Source organism: Clinocottus analis, unplaced genomic scaffold (assembly GCF_023055335.1).
Source record: "Clinocottus analis isolate CAN_PGR_092001 unplaced genomic scaffold, fCliAna1.0.p SCAF_18, whole genome shotgun sequence".
NCBI lineage: Eukaryota > Metazoa > Chordata > Actinopteri > Perciformes > Cottidae > Clinocottus > Clinocottus analis.
Window position 1 is genome coordinate 13,971,550 of NW_027175909.1, and position 19,020 is coordinate 13,990,569.

Consider the following 19,020-nt stretch of genomic DNA (forward strand, 5'->3'; position numbering starts at 1 on the left):
GCAAACACACAAGCAGCATCTCTGGCAAACGATGTGTTAGCCCACATACCCTTACCACACACACACATATACACACACACACACACACACACACACACACACACTCTTCAAAGTGATCAAGAAACAGTAAGAAGAAGAGAAAGGGGCCTGTTAAAGAACTGCATTGTTAGACGATCCGTTGTGCCGCGCTCGGCGTGAGTGCATCAATCAAACGCTAATGCACACTTACTGTAATCTCTGAGCAAGCATCCGGTAATCCCCAGTGAGGCCGCTCCACTTCAGGTGATGCTCCCCGTGCAGCTGCGTCGCTTCACTCGACGCCGTTGCTAATGTTGCTCATTACTGTTCCGCTGAGCTGATTATCATCTCATGTAAATGAACGTAGCTCCTCGTCGCGTTAGCTCCTCGCCGCCTCGTCCTTCTTTAGCGTTCTTCCTCCACTCTCTCTTCTTCAAACACGTCTTCGACCTCCTCCCTCTTCTGTCACCTTCACTTTTTTTTGGGGGGGGGCCTCCTTTGTGTCTTCTCCTCGCTGATCCGGTCGCTCTAATGCTCCAGCCCCTCACACAGGTCTGACCACGGCCGAGTACTACCACCAGATGGCCCTGCTGGCGGGCCACCGCAGCCCCTACGCCACCGACCTGCTCCCGTCCGTGGCGTCCACCGCCGGCGTGAGCGGCGCCACCGCCCTGCACATGGAGTACCTGCAGGCCATGGAAAGTAAGTCTGGGCTGATCACGATGTTTTTTGGAGTTCACATCCAGCAGCAATAGTTTCATGTTCATGTGCTATGACAGGATGCGAGGTGCAGCTGATGCAGGGTCGGAGGTGTGAGAGTGTGGGATTGACAGATTATGGGAGTTTCAGATCAATAATGGCGGGTTTATGTATATCAGATCTTCACAAAACTTGCAAAGTTTGATAAAAAGGTGAAAACCCTTCATATTGTTTATTTATAGAGAGCAGTTTTGGCATATCATCGTTAACTTTTCATCTGCTATAGTAATAAAAACTGTGACGACACATATTTACATTGATGGTAAAAAGGTCAAATGGTTTATTTATCGGAAGTTTTAAAAAGAAAATTACAAAAATCAAGTTCACCAAATTTGGTATGTATGTTTGTTTTTTCTTCCAGCGGATTTTGGTGAATTTGCGTTTTATTTATTCCACGAAGCTCCGTTACGCAGATCAACCAATTTCTTGCATTCCAGGTTTATAAACCAGACTGGATTCAAACGCATTCACATCGCGGCGGCGTTTTAAAAAAAATGCAGCATATTTTAACGACACATTGAAATGCAATTTACATTTTTTTTTCAGTAGCGCATTAAAACAGGAATTTCCCAGCGGATGTGGAGCCCGGCAGGTGAAAGGACCTCATCCACGCCTACGGGGATTAGACCTTTAAGTGCTACGGGTGCATACCTGCACATTATATAGCATGGGTGGCCCCTTTGGGAATTGAACCTCTAAAAAAAACCGCACCTTCACCGAGCACCTCGCTTGCTCTATTTATAGCTGGAGCTGCGGCGAAGGAGGGACCTGCAACTTTACTTTGACATGATTTAAATGAGCTTTTTTGTCTTAATGTGTGCAGAGGACTTATGCTAATGAGTTATTTTAAAGTGTAAATAGGAAATTAAACGCACACTGAATCTTTTGAAAGGTCAGACAGCCTCACCCCCGAATCCTTTGATGAGAATGTATTTAGTCAGGCGGGCGCCGCTTTCATGGAAATCCGGGGTGAAGTTCCCCCCGTTCCTCCGAACAAACTAATTAAAACTAGCCAAACTTGTGCGGGTATCAGACAATTAATTGCTATTAAGTGGGAATTGGACTGTCCCGCCATTCATCACTGGTGGAATCCTTTCTTCTGTGTCACTCTTTAAGATTAATAGACTGAAACAAAAACAATTAGGGCCACATTTAAGTGGAGATGTGACGCTCCTCACTTGTGATCATTGCTGGTAATAACTCATCACGTTTCAACAATGTGTGTTCCAACGCCGGGTAAAAAATTAACACTTTAAAGCTTTGAAAAAAGGGAGAAAAAACATACAAAGAAGAGAGTCAATCAAGAGGCTTTCGCTAATAATCTGGGCTACTATGTTACTGCGGCTATTTTAGTCTATTTCACATCAGTGTAATTACCTTCGGAGAGAGTTGTGCTAATGAAACAATGGGCCTGTCCTGCCTATTTGTGCTTTAATGGGCCATTGTCTATGTGCCTAATTAGTGCCACGGCTCTCATACATCTCTATTCTAAACTCTGTATTAGTTCGTTTTAATCTCCCCGCTATTTCCGCGACTGATACGGTGTTTTTTTTCTTATTAGTAGTTTCACTTTTAGCAACGTTTTGAACTCTCGTTTGATACAAACGCGCCTTTTCTTTGTAGTTATCGATTCCATTTCTTGCCAATAATTGCATCTCTTCAACAAAATTGACCTAAAAACGCTTCCACAAGCTAAACGTGGCGTATAACCTTTTGAGAAATAGGATTTATGTCGTATTTCCTTTCAAAAAGCAAGTTTTCTGCACGGCCTCACACTCCCACTCCCACCCCCCCCCTCCTCCTTCGCCCCCCTTGTGATGGAGTCCCTCTCTGGTGGCCCACCGAAATTATGTCGACAAGGGTTCAACCCCAGTTTTTTGTTTCCCGACGCCGTGTCTGAACCCTCCCCGGCCGCAAGAATTAATGGCGCGGCGCGTAAGCAGCCGTCCCGTCCATAAATCAAGGGGAAATTAGAGGGACAGTCCTGCGACGAGGCGGGACGCTCCTCTCTCCGTCTCCACGGTTGGCCGATTTATCATTTGGGCTGTGCATTAATAAACAGCACTCCCATGAGGCTTTGCGGTGGTGGGACGCGGGCCCTGCTCCTCTGCAGTGCCCCTCCCTCCCCTTTTCACTCTCACTCGAGGTGAATTAGGAGAATTCGGTTTGTTTAAAAAGTGTCAGGTGCCTCAAACGTCCCGACCAGGAGAAAAAGGATATTTTTTTGAGGGGGGGGGGGGTTTGCAGGATTATACATTTGGTTCAAGCTGAATGAAATAGTGAAAAATCCGACACGCCGCCGAGCGTCACATGACAAACTACATTGTACGTCGTGATTGTGTGCGCTCGGGGGATTTGTGCGTGCGTGTGTGTATGCCCTCTCTCTCTCCAGCAGCTCCTTCACCAAGGCATACACAAAGACAGCTTTTCCATACAATGACAATGTAAAGGGGGCGTCGCTCTCCATACAGCGCGGCGGCGGAAGCTCAGGCCTTAACGTATGCCAGAACACCGCCGCCGCCGCCACCACAGAGGCGTCCACGCACACGCACACACATCCACACACACACACACTCTGATTACCATGTGAATGGAGCGCTCTGTAATCGTCGGATGTGTCAAAACGAGAGATGGAGCATTTTACGTTGTTTTTTTTTTTGAGAGATGGATGGATTGTGGGGGACGTAAGTACGGAGCGGGTGGGGGTGGGAGGGGTGGGGGGGTTATCGGGGCTGTGTAAGCTGGTTTTGTTTGCCTTTTATGAAACAACTCACAATGTTTTATTTGCGAGTCTTGAGTCACAAAGTCATTGTGTCAGTTCACGCACAAAGCGCCACATCCCCTCAGCGCTCCCCTCCCTCCCCTCCCTTCAGTCTCCCTCTGTTTTTCCCCTGTCTTGTTTGTGACATCTCCATGTGAAAAGACAAACAAAAGTCATGTTTTAATCTCTACCCGTGGCTCATTGTACGCGTCGAGAGAATGGCTGCGGCGTTTCCGCCTTTTTACCTTTTCAAACCCCCTTTTTTTTCCGAGTATTTCCAGTCAACACTGATTGCATTTGAATAACGAGTCAAATTGGACTTGATTAAATATTACCATACACAGTCGGAGCATTTCTCCAACATAAAAGGCATGTTTTCTCACGGATGAAATGCAAGCGGTGCTTTAAGTGACAGCCGAACACTCATTCAGAGAGGCCCTTTGTCTGATGATTGACAATAGTGTCATCTGTGAGGGTTAGATTAGGTGAGAGTTTGGATGGAAGTTAAACAGAAATCACGTCAACGCTCCATTTTTTCGATCTGTAACCCATTTGGATTTCGCTGCATGCGAACGAGGGCGCGGATCCAGTTTGACGTACAGTTTTAAAGATCACTCTGACCCCTCCCACTTGTCACAATCATTCTTTTTTCTCCTCCTCCTCTCCCCCTCATCACGCAGACTCTCGTTTCTCCAGCCCGAGGCTGCCATCAAGGCCCAGCAGGAAGCGCCCGCTGCCCATCTCGCCGCTCTCCGAGCACAGCTTCGACCTGCAGACCATGATCCGAAACTCGCCCAACTCCCTGGTCACCATGCTCAACAACTCCCGCTCCAGCTCGTCCACCAGCGGCTCCTACGGACACCTCTCCGCCGGAGCCATCAGGTACTGGGCTGTGGTTTTGTGAAACTGTCCTGCATGAGTTAATTATTTATTTTGGATTAGGCTTGGAGTGTAAATTTAACCTTTTGGCCATTTTAAGTCCCAGCATGCCCCATTCAGACAATCTTTTGACATCAAATATGTCATTTTTTCCATATTTGAACCGAACGACACAGTTTTTTTTAACTGAAACTTCTTCCTAACAGGCCAAGGCTTTGTTTTAATGTGATTTTTGTTGCAGATTCCACTTTTTTTAGGCCCTAATCTTTCCAAAAAGGTGTCTTATTGACCGCACCAGGAGGCATTTTTGAGGAAATCTGGCTCATATCATGCTGGATGTTCATAGTTATGATCAAAATATCTTTTAAAAGTGATTTATTTTTGCAGATGTACATTTTTTTCCCAAGACTTTGCTAAAAAAAATACAGACAATAAACACAAGTAATTGTAATTTTACAACGACTCAAACACACGGAAGAAAAACTCAAACATGGGGGAAAAAGAGGTCAAGAGGTTAACAGAAAGCCTGCGTTACAAACGTGAAGTGTGCGGTTGGAAACAAGTAAAAAGTGAGTTTTAGGAGGTAGAGAAAAGGCATTGAAAGTCTCTTTCAAGTTGCATTTTGGGAAATGTAGGAGTCTGTTTCTCTGGAGCTTTTATGCACATAAAAAGTCTGAATCTTTCCAGCCATGATTTAAAATATTTACTTTGTAAATCTACTGCGTGAGTTAAGTTATACAAACTAACTTATGCTGTCAGCGAATCTTTCAGGAGCTTTGATTGACTGCGTTTCCCTCAAGGTGGTCATTCGGGGGACGACGATGCGCCGATGGATAAAAGCGAACACGGCAGCCTCTCCGCTGGGGGGGAAAAAAAGATGCTGTGAAGGATTTTCTAATATCATTGATCTGTATTTTCGGCACCACGATATCACAAGCACTTACAATAGACTCTGCGTGAGAGAGGAAAGAAAAGCGCGTCGTCCGTGTCACAAACCCTCGGCGTGGGTGACGCTCTCCCAGCCCGCCGGGCCCTCGGCCTCGCCTCCCCGGCGGCTCGTGTCAGTCATCCGGCACACAACCTCGTGGAAACATCGCATACATCACGGCGCCAGAAGGAGAGCAAGAGGATAGAAGAAGAGGGGAGGGGAAGAAAAGCAGAGGGGGGGCGGGAAGATCCATCGCCCCACCCACGGCCATTGATCAGCGATCTGTAAGCGGAGCCGCGATCAATCACGAGCGCCGGCTCTCGGCCCGCTGTCGTCGTCCCCCCCTCCCCTCCCTCCCTCGGTGACAGGACCCAAATAGCCAGAGCCAACAGACTTGATGAGTGATATGACAAGCGAGCGGGCCCCCAAATGTGTCTCGGCCCATTGATTTCCACTCGGCTCGTAATAAGATCGGCAGACGTATGGGTCGGAGGGGAGAGCGAGGCGGCCGGAGGCGCAGGATGAATGAAGGCCGCCGCCGCCGCCGCTGTGTTTATCCGGCGCTTCACCTGTGGTTACGCACAGCCACCTCCGGGGAGGCGCGGTGGCTTCTGGGATTTATTTTATTTTATTTTTGAAGATGAACAAAGTTCGCTTCAGGTTGAGGGACGGCGGGGAGGAGGGGAGGGTGGGGGGGGGGGGGTGGGGGGGAGTTTGGCTTTTTATTTACACGGCGATGCGACACACTCCGGATTTGTTTTATCATCTGTATCGTTTTGCCCAGTGGAAGGATGACACCCTGCCTCACACACACCACCCGATAATTCACTGTGTGTTAACAAGCTGAACATTCATTGGCAGGGATTTGCCGGCAGGCCTCGTGGTTCCAGCATTACCACACCGTCTCCTGTCAGATTGTCCTCAGGGAGGAGAAGCTATCCAGAACAATCCACTTATTCACTGTCTCCCCACTCACCGCCCTTTTTTTTTTTTTTTGCATTTGCATTTGCGACTGATGTTTCAGTGAAGTTGAATCTTTTTGAAATATTTCTACCTTCCTGCTCTCTCCAGCCCGGCGTTGAGCTTCGCCTACCCTCCGACCCCGGTGGCCCTGCACGTGCACCAGCAGCTGCTCGGCCGCCAGCCGGGCCTCGTGGGCTCCGCCTTCGGCCACAGCCCGCCGCTCATCCACCCGTCGCCGGCCTACGCCACCCAGAGGCCCGTACCCGGCATCCCCCCCTCTGGGCTCAGCGCCAGCGAGCGCTCCGCCCTCTCCAACGACTCCTCACAGGTGAGAACGGCGAGCAGCGGCAGCGGCGGCGGCGGCGGCAGACGCCTGTGCGATTCATCATCGCGGGTAATGGATGGCGGCGTTCGCGTCGCCAGCCGCGCCTCGCCGAGCTAACGCGGTACAGGCAGCCTCCTCCCCTCTCCATCCTCCTCCCCCCACTCCAGTCCACGAGCTCATCTCCTGGGAGTTTCCTCCTACTTGTGTTGTCTCTTGATTTTTAGACTGCCGAGCTCGGCACTGAACGCGCCTGCAGCGAACAACAAGGGGCTTGTTAGCATAGAATCCCGCCGCTGACTCCATTAATCACTGGAGAGAGAGCCGGGATATAGAGAGGGAATATTGACATGGATGGATGGATCCAAAGGGGCTTTTTTCTCTCCATCCCCAGCCCTTTCTCTATGTGCGGGCCCACATTTGAAGTAAATATTCAGTGTTTATTACCCGTCCTCCCCGCTGTTTTCCCCCATCCCATCCAATTTGGTGTCATCGCGAATGAGGCCTCATCCAAATTGGGCACGCCAAAATTGCCTTTTCCTTCTCTTGAATGAACAGAATATTGCTTTGGGGGGCCACGGCCGAGTCTCATTTGTTTTCTGCGAAGACGGTTGCATGTCGACAGCGTCGCCGCAACTCTTGAGAGAACAAACGGCGGCGTCAGACGGCGTCCACGTTGACAAAGAAACGTGTTTATTCTTTTTATTCCAGTGAGCTGCGTACAGGTGAATTTAAGCTGAGGCCAGAGCCGGGTCATCCAGTTGGTTCAGCAAATGGTTCATTGAATTGGTCCATGAGTTTGTTTTTAATTGCTGTGATTAAAGGAGCTAATGATTCAGTGAATTGCGTAGTTTTTCATTCAAGCTCATACGGAAACCATTATGGTTCAACCACAGTTGTTTTTTTCCTGCATGATTAAGTCAATGACTGACGGACTTATAAGCAGCGCATGCATTTTTAATGATTTTATAGAGGATAACACAAGAATAGTAGAAGTAGTATGACATTAAATCATCTGCACTGTAAAAAACGCACTGTGAAATTGACAGTTATTAACTGGCAGCCATTGAAAAGTAACTTACTGTTAAAAAACACAGTATATAACTACAGTAGATTCATAGCTACTGTCATTTTCTACAGTACTTTTTGTGTGCAATGATTTTTTTTACAGTATATTCTTGGTTACTGTGATTTTCCCACAGCACTACTGTGTTTTTGTATATATATATATTTTTACAGTAAAGCTTTAAATGAATACACAGTATTTTACTGGGGTTTACAGTAGGATACTGCTCACAAACACAGTAAATTTCACGGGCGTTTTTTACAGTGTGTATATGACATATTTCCCGTTTCCACAGACCAAACCAACGAGTGAATCTGCAGTGAGCAGCACGGGAGACCCGATGCACCACAAACGCTCCAAAATGAAACCAGAGGAGGAGTTGCCGAGCCCGGGCGCCGTGTGCGTACAGGTGAGCATCGCCTGCACGCATCGGCGTTGTTCAAACACATTCTCCAGCTATCTGGTTTGGTAAATCCCCAAAATTCAACCAGCCGGGTTTCATATTTTTAGATTCCTCCACTAGAATAGGAAGGCCCGCATAATGACTGGTCACATGCCAAAGTGTCCCCGCAACAATAGACAAGCTTACCGGCCCCAGTTTGCATTTATTTACCTGCATCTGGCTGTTTCTTGGTGTTCCCCCACCCGGCTCTTATCAGCCGCCGTTTCCGAAAGCGAAACAATTCATTGATCTTCCTGCAGACGAGCAGGAAATTGTTTTTGCTTTTTGTTTAATCAAAATTTTTTTAAAGTGGCTGGCAAGAGAAACGTGATAACAGCGAGTTGTTTGCATCTGCAGGAGAAACCTTATTAGAGTCGATATTCAGGCGGCGGCAGCAGATTCGGCCTGAGGTGTGTCTGTGTGTGTGTGTGTGTGTGTGTGTGTGTGTGTGTGTGTGTGTGTGTGTGGGGTGGTGGAAGCCCAGACTCTCTCTGTTTCTGCCCCGCCACCGCCTCAGCCTGCTAACTGTGACAGTGAAATATGTCTGGGCTAATAGAGCGACCTACAGCAGGAAAAAGGGGGTTAGGTTCCTCAAACGCTCGCCCCCGGCCCTGTCGTATATAACAACCCCCAAAATACAGAGCGCAGCTTTCAGCGCTACATTTCCGCTCTGCACACTTTTTCTCAGAGGCAGCCAAACAAGACCAGAGTCACAGAGGTACAGAGTCACAGAGGTACAGAGTCACAGAGTCACAGAGGTACAGAGTCACAGAGTTACAGAGTCACAGAGTTACAGAGTCACAAAGGTACAGAGTCACAAAGTCACAGAGTCACAGAGTCACAGAGTCACAGAGGTACAGAGTCACAAAGTCACAGAGTCACAGAGTCACAGAGGTACAGAGTCACAGAGTCACAGAGGTACAGAGTCACAGAGGTACAGAGGTACAGAGGTACAAAGTCACAGAGTCACAGAGTCACACAGGTACAAAGTCACAGAGGTACAGAGGTACAAAGTCACAGAGTCACAGAGGTACAAAGTCACAGAGTCACAGAGTCACAGAGGTACAGAGTCACAGAGGTACAGAGTCACAGAGGTACAGAGGTACAAAGTCACAGAGTCACAGAGGTACAAAGTCACAGAGTTACAGAGTTACTGAGACCTGAGAAAAATCATTTTTGGGCCGTGCCTTCCATGTAAACCAGCATAAAATACTGAAAAAGAAGGATTTGGATAGACTGATGTTGGAGAGAGGGAGGCAGTTCCTGTACCTTTTAGTCTCTATATATGTATACTGTATGTATATGTATTGTATTTATTATTCTTTTTATATCTAATATTTTATTTCCCACAACAATGTTTCATTACTTACCGTATTCATCATTTTTACCGTTGTTTTTTTACGTCGGCATTGACATTTATTGCCACCGTTTTCCCGTCGTCGCTCTTTGTTGTTGTCGTTGCTGATGGAGAACTTTTCCCCACCGTTGTTCCCCAGGACCATCCGGATGGGATGACCCTGGTGAAAGAGGAAGGGGACAAGGACGAGAGCAAACAGGAGCCCGAGGTGGTGTACGAGACAAACTGCCACTGGGAGAACTGCTGCCGCGAGTTCGACACGCAGGAGCAGCTCGTCCAAGTGAGTCTCTGCGTTTCAAACGCAGCGGCGCCTTTTAATTAAAGTCCAACTGCAGCACAGAACGCTGCGCTGTCAACATAAAGCTGCACAAAGCTCCAAATGTACAATTTAAAACAACCCAGAAATACTGTGAACGGATATAAAGTCAGGGTGAGGAACGGGAGAAGAAGAAAAAAAACCCTGCTTTGAATGCTGAGCTTGCTCGCAGATGTTTCACAGATGTTTCGCAGATGTTTCGCAGTTCACGTTCTCACGTCCATGTGGGCAGAGGAGTGCTCACGCTTGACCCCAGTTGTTCTCCGGCACCAGCTGAGTTTCTTGTCGTGAAACGAGGCGACACAACAGGGTGTGTCTACTTTTAAGATGGGTGAAGAAGAAAAAACAGCTTTCTTCAAGCGCAGCCCCAAAACAAAACTACAAGGCCTCTTCTTAGTTCGTATGCAGCGGCAGTGTTCAGTGTTTTCTCTCCTCACGCAGAGGAGAACCGAGCAACATCAACCGGCAGCTGTGCCGCGCCGCACAATGCCTCCCTATCAGGCCACAACCCCCCCCCCCCCCCCCCCCCGGTCTGCGTGTCTTGTGTGCAGCGGCGAAGCTACGAGCTACGAGTCGGGCGTCGGGCTGATACCGCTGCCGGATTCCTGATTGGATCCGGGGGACGGTTGGTAATGGGCTCAGGAGCCGGAGAGCACATCCCACAGCTGAACGGCGCTAACTGATTTGGCGGGGTTAAGCCTTCCCCGAGTCGGGACGCGAGCTTTGTGTGTGCGACGCCGGACCGGCCTTTTTTTTTTCCTCCGGCCTCGTTATCAGAACTTTCACACGGCCCGGGAGATGGACGGCTCTCTCACTCAATATAAAGCTCGATATTAATGACATTATGGCCGTCGACCCCCCCCCCCCCCTCCTCCCTCTACTTACACTGACACCATTAGCTCTGCTGGCCTGTGAACCGCTCGCATGCTGAAGTTGGACAAGTGGTGGAAATACACCAATATGATGCTGTGAACAAGGGACTTCAGAGTGTATACACACACACACACACACACATCAGCACACATCTGATAGAAAGATCCTCAGCTCTCCACAGCTGTCTATTCGCCGTCTTGACATTGCAATCCTCAGCCGCGGTGGTAACCCCTATCTATAATTGATATCCTCAGCGCGGAATGGGCTGCCTCCCCGTGTTTGAAGGGCTCGACTCAAAGGTTGAGAATCTTGACAACTTCTTGCCCCTGTTTTCAGGGGGCTGGGATGAGTCGAGGTGGTTGGGAGAGAGGAAAAGAGGAGGATGGCTTCTTAATAGAGGAAAATCTTTGCTCGTGGTGTCCCACCCCCTCCTCCCCCATCCCCCGCCCGACTGTAGTCGCACCAGGTGGCCGTCCTCTCACCGCTCCTCGTACGCCATCCGGGCCTTAACCTTGCAGACGCCAACGAAAAGCCCCCTTATTAGTTTTCCATTTTCCTTCCCCGGAATTGTTTTTTTTCCTCTTTTGACTTTCTGATGTTGCATTTTATTTCTCATTTTCCCGTGCACATGCAGATATGCAGAGCGACGGCAATAAAAGTCTGCGCCTACAGAATCCGTGCCCTCTAATTCAGCAGCAGAGCGGACGAGCAAATGCTCTTATCTCTGCCCCCCCCCCCCCTTCAGTAATAGGATAAGTACAGTATTTGGACCACAGTGGCTCTCCTCACACACTGGGAGGGGTTTGGGGGTGGAGTGGGTGGGGGGGGTTTCCATATAGCCCAACAATGAGCGTCCCTTCCCCCTTGTACTTCTGAAAATGGCTTTGGGGAGAAAAACATGATGGGGGGAAAAAAAAGAAAAGGAAACGTCTCCGTGGTTGGAACCAATTTAACCACCAGCTTCTTGCAGAGTTTATACATAGATTCATATTGAATGATTAGAATATGGCACTGCCGTGTTGACGGTCTGCGTCACGACAAAAAAAAACACGTTTTGGAAGTATTCAAAGTAACAGCTGCGCCGCTTCAAATGCCCCTTTTTTCCCTTTGTGGTTGGCCTAATTTTAGAATTAAGCCTTCACGCCACCCTCATCGCTTTCCACCTTGTTCAAAAGCACTCCTGCCGCACGCTCCTCGTGCATATTTTCACACTCTCGGGCGCGCTCCCGCCGCGGCGTTCCCTTTATCATCCGCGTTTAAGCACTCTCGGTGACGCCGATAAGATAAACATCAGATCTCTGCAATTTAGCTCACTTATCTGGCCTACCCAGTCAGCAAAAGCGAGGCGGGTGTCAATTTTACTTTGCTGTATTTATTTCATTTCTTACATTTCAACTCTCTCTCTCTCTCTCTCTCTCCACCTCTCCAGCTCCCTCTCCACGTTCCTTTGCTTCCCCTTTTTTCTGGGCATGAACCTCTCCCTCTCTCTTTTTCTCTTTCATTTGCTCTCCCCCCCTCTCTCTCCCCCTTGAAGGGAGTACTTTTAAAGATAAGGCCTGGTGGCTTCTTTAATGTCTCTCTTGAAGTGGGCTTTGTTCACTCGTTTTCTCTTTTTTTTTTTTTGTCGCAGGAGATGCCAACCCCTCACTACCCATAACGGCCTAATATGGCTTTGCTCGACAAGCTTTTATTTTCTCATTGATGTTTTACTGATACGGCACTGTGGAGAAAACTAAAAGCAAGCTCTGCATTTGCAGTGTGCAGGTATGATGCACACAAAAAAATCATGCAATCCATAAAAAAAAATATATATATATATGGTGCTCTAGCAGTTTTTTGGTGCAGTTAGTTAGAAAATACACATATTTTTTAAAGTGTGGCTGGATATGAATCAACATTACGTTCTTTTCCGTCACATAATTCATAATTTTTCATCTTCTTCAACTGTGGCTTGTGAACGTGAGAGTTCAGGTCATTGTGGGGATAACAGACTGATCTATTAGGTGAGGGGGGGTGGGTCTCTCTCTGTGTGTGTGTGTGTGTGTGTGTGTGTTCCCAGCGCTCATCAGGTCTTCCCCCCCCTCCACACAGTCTTATCATCCGCTTCCAGGTCATCTACATAGGTGGCGCTGTGATGTCCTTGTTCTTCGATGGGGAGCTGACTCTCTCCCCGTGTGCAGCCTCCTCGTCGAGGCGGCGGCGGCGGCGGCGTCTGTGTGGTGTTGAAGGGAGATAAATGCGGGCGCAGCCCCCCCCCCACCCCTCTCTCTCTCTCTGGCTGCTGGCGCAGGCTTTTAATTGGTAAAATGCAGATTTTTCTTGATCAGGAGAAGGATTAGGCCCCTTATCTGTCAAGAGTATCTTACTCTAAGATGAAAAGACTGCGCTGAATTACACATGCCAATTCTAGCTCCCTGCCCCCTGCTCGCTCGCTCACTTACTATCATCCTCCCTCCTACCTTCGCTCACTCAACCCCCCCACCTCCACCACCCCTTTTGCTTCCTCCCTCCTCCTTCTTTCCCTTCTTTGCCTTTTTCATGCTCTTTTTTCTCCCCCCCCCCCCCTCCTCCCTCTCTCTTTACACAAAGCACTTCAGCAACTGACATCACAAAAGAGCATATGATTTATTAGGCGGTGTTTGATAAAGCTAAACGGTGTTGCGGGTCCCACAGCTTAGTGAAATTGCCTTGTAAACAGGCCCTCTTTTCATGCACGCTTGCATCCTAATGCATGAGGGCTGCGTCCCAGAGAGAGTTTGATAAGGAGACATGGAGACGGATGCTGGAGTGGGCAAATGCTGGGAAATAAGGGAGGAAAAAAAAACAGATAGGACTCCGCCTATTACAGTAATGTGTGTAGAGATATGTGTGAGCATAGAGGGACACAAATACATTTAAATCAGAGGATTTCTTTTGTTTTTAAAGTATAAAAGTGTGTGATTTAGTGATATTTATGTTTATGGATGTCTGAACCCAGAAAACAGTACCAGCACCTGTGTGTGTGTGTGTGTGTGTATATACACGTGTGTGTGTGTGTGTGTGTGTGTGTGTGTATATACACACGTGTGTGTGTGTGAGCACCTCTCATACGTCACCGGCGGCTTCAGTGTCCCCTGTGTCCGTGTCCCCGGCGCTCCCTGTCGTGCGACTCCCTCCTAAATCCATCTTTGTGGCGTTTTTTTTTTTTTTTTTTTTTTACAGTTGTTGGCCGATAAGCTGGCAGGGGAGAAGATGAATAACCTGCCCGCGCCGCCGCTATCAGCACCTGTTTGTCGATTTAGCCGGCCAACGGGGCCTGTCTGCTCAGCATGGAGATTATTGATTCAATAAGAATTGCCATTAGATCACGCCATTAAGGTTCCTCGGCGGCCCCTCTCCTGTCCGACACCCCCCCCCCCCCTCTCTCTGTCAGCTCAGAGGCTCATGCATCACACCCGTCAACGACCTCCTTCATTTGTACAAACAGGGCGCGAGTGTGTATCCGTCTGTGTGTGTGTGTGTGTGTTGTGCCAGCCACCCCGCGTGATCCGACACCACGCCGCTCTCCCCATCGCTCTCAGCCGGACGGCGGGAGAGGGGGGAGGGGGGGGATATTGACCGCTGCTCACGGCAGACCGATTGCTTGCCACAGGGATTCCCTCACAGAGAGGAAGAAAAAGAGAAGACGACTCCGAGGTTTTTTTTTCGGGAAAAAGGCTCGGGCCCGAAGGTAGGGAGGAGATCAATCTCTTGGGGGGGTGGGGGGGGAACTTCACTAACGTCCGTGGTCATCCAAGTCCCCAATCATTTCCCGTGGAATTAGTCTTGTTTTGTCACTTTAGAATTAAAAAAATGTCACGCGAGAATAATGGAGGTCCTTCCGCTGATACATTAACGTCAATTTCACTCTTTGCTTTGGCTGTCGCACCCCCGCTGTTACCGCGCTGACTCATTTGTCGATACTCCCCCCCCCGCCCCCCCTTTAGGGCTGCTGGGAAATGAGTGCAGTGGGAGACTTGCGTTCAGAACGTCTTGAAGAAAGATAAAAAAACAAAATAGGGCTCTTTTGTGGTAGATCTCATGGTTATGGTTATGCGTGGGGTCATGATCTGGCCAGTGGGCAGGGCGCAGGGAAGGCACAAAGAGGCCATTGTCAGAGCGGTGTCAAGCCTGGAGGGGAAGTGTCCCCCTGAATGCTTTATTTGCTTTGGTGCCGCGTGTTTTATAGCTCAACCATCTCGCGAGTAAGAGCTCAAAGAAAGCATGTTTTCCCCAGACATTTAGGAGCATTCAAAGTCAAGTCTCTATTTATCTCCCTTCCCGTCTCTCCTGTTTCCATCCGTCCCTCTTTTCATTCAGCCCAAGGTAAAGAAGAAGACTCTTCTCCGGCTGCTCAGGAATGTAATAATACCGGGTTGCCACCGGTCAGGATATTGTGTCTGTTTCCCTCGGTTTAAATTGCTCCCTGAAAGGCGCTTCAGAGGCCACGACGGTGTTGTCTATGAACGAGAGCCAGATGTTGACATCGTCCCCAGAGGGTCTGCGTGGCATTTTTATTTCATTGTATCATCTTTACCGCCTTTATTCCTCTGCAACATTCACCATTACCCCTGTTTTACAAGGTGGTTAGTGAGGGAAGGAGAAGAAGTGAGAAGGGGATGGAGCGAGAGAGAGAGGTGGTGAAAAAACACATGCGTGGCTGGAGTTGTAAAGCCCTCGCATTTCAGATGTCACGACTGAACTTTAGATTTCTTGGCCTGTCTCCTCACCTCCCTCCTCGCCTCCCCTCCTTCTTAAGCCTCAGATTGGAAGTTGCCACGGCAGCACAACTGTCAGTACTTGTCATGGAGCGGCGAGGGCCCAATGTGAAAGGAAGTGACAGGGTCTTATTTGAAAAAAAAATCCTGATCGGCGACTGAGACTCACGAGTCAACAGACCGACGCAGAGAAAGAAAGAGAAAGAAAGAGAGAAATTAAATGGAGAAAATACATGTGAAAAGAAATGGAAAGCAGCAAAGACAATGTTATATTTGCCTCTCATGCCGCAGAGCAAAAAAATAAATACATATATATATATATATATATACATTTTTTTTTAAATAAAAACAAATATATATATAATAATAATAAAAAATAATTTGAAAAAATAAAATAAAAATAATAATAAAATAAAAATTAATTATTACGTAGGTGAAATTAAAAAAAATATTTGCCTCTCATGCCGCAGAGCAAAAACATTCGTCAAGCTGAACAAAAACTGTGATTTGAGTTGTCGTAGGAACCCTAAATTAATTCCAATACTTGTGTTTATTGTATGTATTTGTTCAGCAAAATCACTTTTAAAAGATATTTTGATCATAACTATGAACTTTCAGCAATATATGAGCCAGATTTCCAAAGAAAATGCCTCCTAGAGCGGTCAAAAATTCAACTTTTTGGAAAAGATTAGGACCTAAACAATAGGAATCTGCAACAAAAATCACAATAAAATGAGTTTCAGTCAAAAAACTGTGTTGAACTGTGTTCAAAAATTGAAAAATTACGTATTTTATGCCAAAACATTGTCTGAATGGGGCATGCTGAGACTTAAAATGGGAGCGTACGGTTTCCAAAAGGTTAAAGTGCTTTCCTCTTCTCTCCAGCACATCAACAATGACCACATCCACGGGGAGAAGAAGGAGTTTGTGTGTCGGTGGGAGGAATGTTCTCGGGAGCAGAAGCCCTTCAAGGCGCAATACATGCTGGTGGTCCACATGCGCAGACACACGGGGGAAAAGCCCCACAAGTGCACAGTAAGGAAGCAGCCATTTTGCACAGTGGACTTGAAAGCTTTAACATGTCACCTGCAAACAGGAGATTTAGAGTCCTCTTTTCTCTCTCTCTCTCGTCCTGCAGTTCGAGGGCTGTGCCAAGGCCTACTCCCGTCTGGAAAACCTGAAGACTCACTTGCGCTCGCACACCGGTGAGAAACCCTACGTGTGCGAGCACGAAGGCTGCAACAAGGCCTTTTCCAACGCGTCAGACCGGGCCAAGCATCAGAATCGCACACACTCAAACGAGGTACTGAAAAAAACGCTCATTTCAGACAATGACGCTCCTCGAATGTGGCGTTTTCTCACGCCTCTTTTCTTCTCGCTCCCAGAAACCGTATGTGTGTAAAATCCCGGGCTGCACCAAACGCTACACGGACCCCAGCTCCTTGCGCAAGCACGTGAAGACGGTGCACGGGCCGGAGGCGCACGTCACCAAGAAACAGCGCGGAGATTACCCGCGCCCGCCGCCCCCACGGGAGCACGGGGGCAACGGCCAGGGCCGCTCGCCGGGGCATCTGCCTCTGGGTGGGTACACGGACCAAAGGGAGTACAACCATGCTACCTCAAAACAGGACGAATGTCTGCAGGTCAAGTCCATCAAGACAGAGAAGCCTATGGTAAGACTTTATTCAAGGCAGATGATAACTCTTTTTTTTGTTATACACTTTAACTACTAATTCCTAACTTTAACATAGTTGGTCTAAATGCCTAGTATTGAGGTTCCTTAAGGGTTTAACATTGAGTTGGGGGCATGCACGTTTTAACACTGACTTCTTCTAATGAGAAAACTTTTTCTTTCTATCCAATGCTTCGGCATTTCTCTCCTTCCATTTCTAAGGACAGTGGGTAATCAGGTGAGATAGGTATCCCTTCACATTGCATTTGTAAAATTTTCTTTCTGAGTCTCACATTTTCCCGTCTTGCTCATAGTTCAATTGTCTTTTCTCATCCCATCACAACTGCTTGACTTTCACCCCCCAAAAAAACAGATTTGCTCTCATTGTAAGTTTCCACACATTCATAAAAAAGAGATTATTCTACTCATTTCCCATCCCTTTGAAGAGTGGCAATGGTATTATTTACCAAAGGGAATGTGTTTTCTTTCGGAGCGATTGCCCCCGTGCCTTTGGGCAGAACTGTGAGGACACTGAGAGTACGCCTGATACTGCCCAGGGCTCCGCTGTGCAGCCAACTTCATTCAACAGTAAACAGGGTGAATACTCTCTAAACACTGCTGACGCTCCATGCCAAAAAAGAAGTAATTCCATTATTCCTCAGTGCAACAGTAAAAAAAAGATTCAGTAAACAACCTAATTAGGCTCGAGCCGGTCTCACAAGAGGCCTTTATCCTATTTGCCTATCCTCTGAAAACAACCCAAACATGATTTCTCTTTTCTCTCTTTTGGGCGTGTTTGTCCGGACTGGCTCACTGAGGGGGGTGAGGGGGAGGCATTACTCATGCCCCAATAATGTGCAAAACTTCCAAACATAAAAGCTGCATTTCATTCTGTGGCTCCAGCACAAACTGCCACGATTACGCAAGACAATGACACCGACGCACAAATTGTCTCTCATAACGGTCTGTCGCTTGTTACGATCATTGTCTAATTGTCATCGGGAATGCATCCTTCAAACGATTACATTGTATCATTGTTTTGTGACACTGTGTACCTTCCGCGTGTGCTTCCTGTAAAAAAAATGAACTTGATAATAATCATCCTCTGTATTTTCTCGTCGCCAGACGTCTCAGCCAAGCCCTGGCGGTCAGTCTACATGCAGCAGTGACCAGTCCCCCGTCAGCACCTATCCCTGCAGTGGAGTCCAGCTTGCTGTGAGCGCCGGACGCTCGCCAGGGGAGGGGCTGGAGGAGGACGGGGAGAAAGGGGAAATGGAAGAGGAGTTGGAGGAGGATTGCGTGGGTGTGCGGGCCCCCATCATGGACTCCACAGTCTCCACAGCGACCGCGGCCATGCTGACCCTGCAGGCGAGGCGGAGCGTCGGCCGCCCCCTGCGCTGGATGGAGCACATCAAGATGGAGAGGCTAAAGCAGGTGAATGGAGTGACGCCCAGGCTGGGGGCCCTGTCCCCTACACCGCCCCCGAAAGGTTCCACACTACCCAACATCCTGGGGAAGGGTAAGTGTTATTTAAGTCTCATCTTGTGTATAAATGACTGAATGTGATGTCCAAGTGGGTGTGAGAACCTTTTTTCCTGACACGCTCTTCAAAAGCCTCACAATTCACGAAGGCACGCGGTATCCTCATTTCCACATGTGGTTGAGCTAGTGTGCCCATTTTTCGCAAGGAGAATAGCACCTGTGCACCGGATTTAAACATCACTGTTCAAATCAGGCTTTGAGAAATAGATTATCCTGAATTCCATCTTGCCCCGTTTTGGCGAAAGCATTCAGGCAAAACAGATGCTTAAAATGTACTGTTCCACTGGAAAATGGTATCAGAACCATATCAAGCCGTAAATCATATCAGAGGAAATAGCATGTAACAGTGTTTCATGGCCAAATGCCGCCTGTTGTCTCTGGTAACA

The 19,020-nt window shown here is 48.1% G+C and overlaps 1 protein-coding gene across 2 annotated transcripts in view; it reads left to right on the forward strand.

Moving 5' to 3' along the window:
- Window positions 1-19,020, forward strand: part of gli3 (GLI family zinc finger 3) — a 92,947-nt gene that overhangs the window by 69,684 nt on the left and 4,243 nt on the right. The window contains exons 6-14 of one of the 2 annotated variants that reach the window (XM_068581831.1): window positions 559-720; window positions 4,219-4,420; window positions 6,417-6,636; window positions 7,992-8,105; window positions 9,635-9,775; window positions 16,306-16,455; window positions 16,559-16,723; window positions 16,806-17,093; window positions 18,218-18,611. In XM_068581831.1, the coding sequence (XP_068437932.1) occupies window positions 559-720; window positions 4,219-4,420; window positions 6,417-6,636; window positions 7,992-8,105; window positions 9,635-9,775; window positions 16,306-16,455; window positions 16,559-16,723; window positions 16,806-17,093; window positions 18,218-18,611 (1,836 nt within the window). The remainder of the gene's footprint in view (window positions 1-558; window positions 721-4,218; window positions 4,421-6,416; window positions 6,637-7,991; window positions 8,106-9,634; window positions 9,776-16,305; window positions 16,456-16,558; window positions 16,724-16,805; window positions 17,094-18,217; window positions 18,612-19,020) is intronic. The other variant, XM_068581832.1, reaches the window with a different exon arrangement.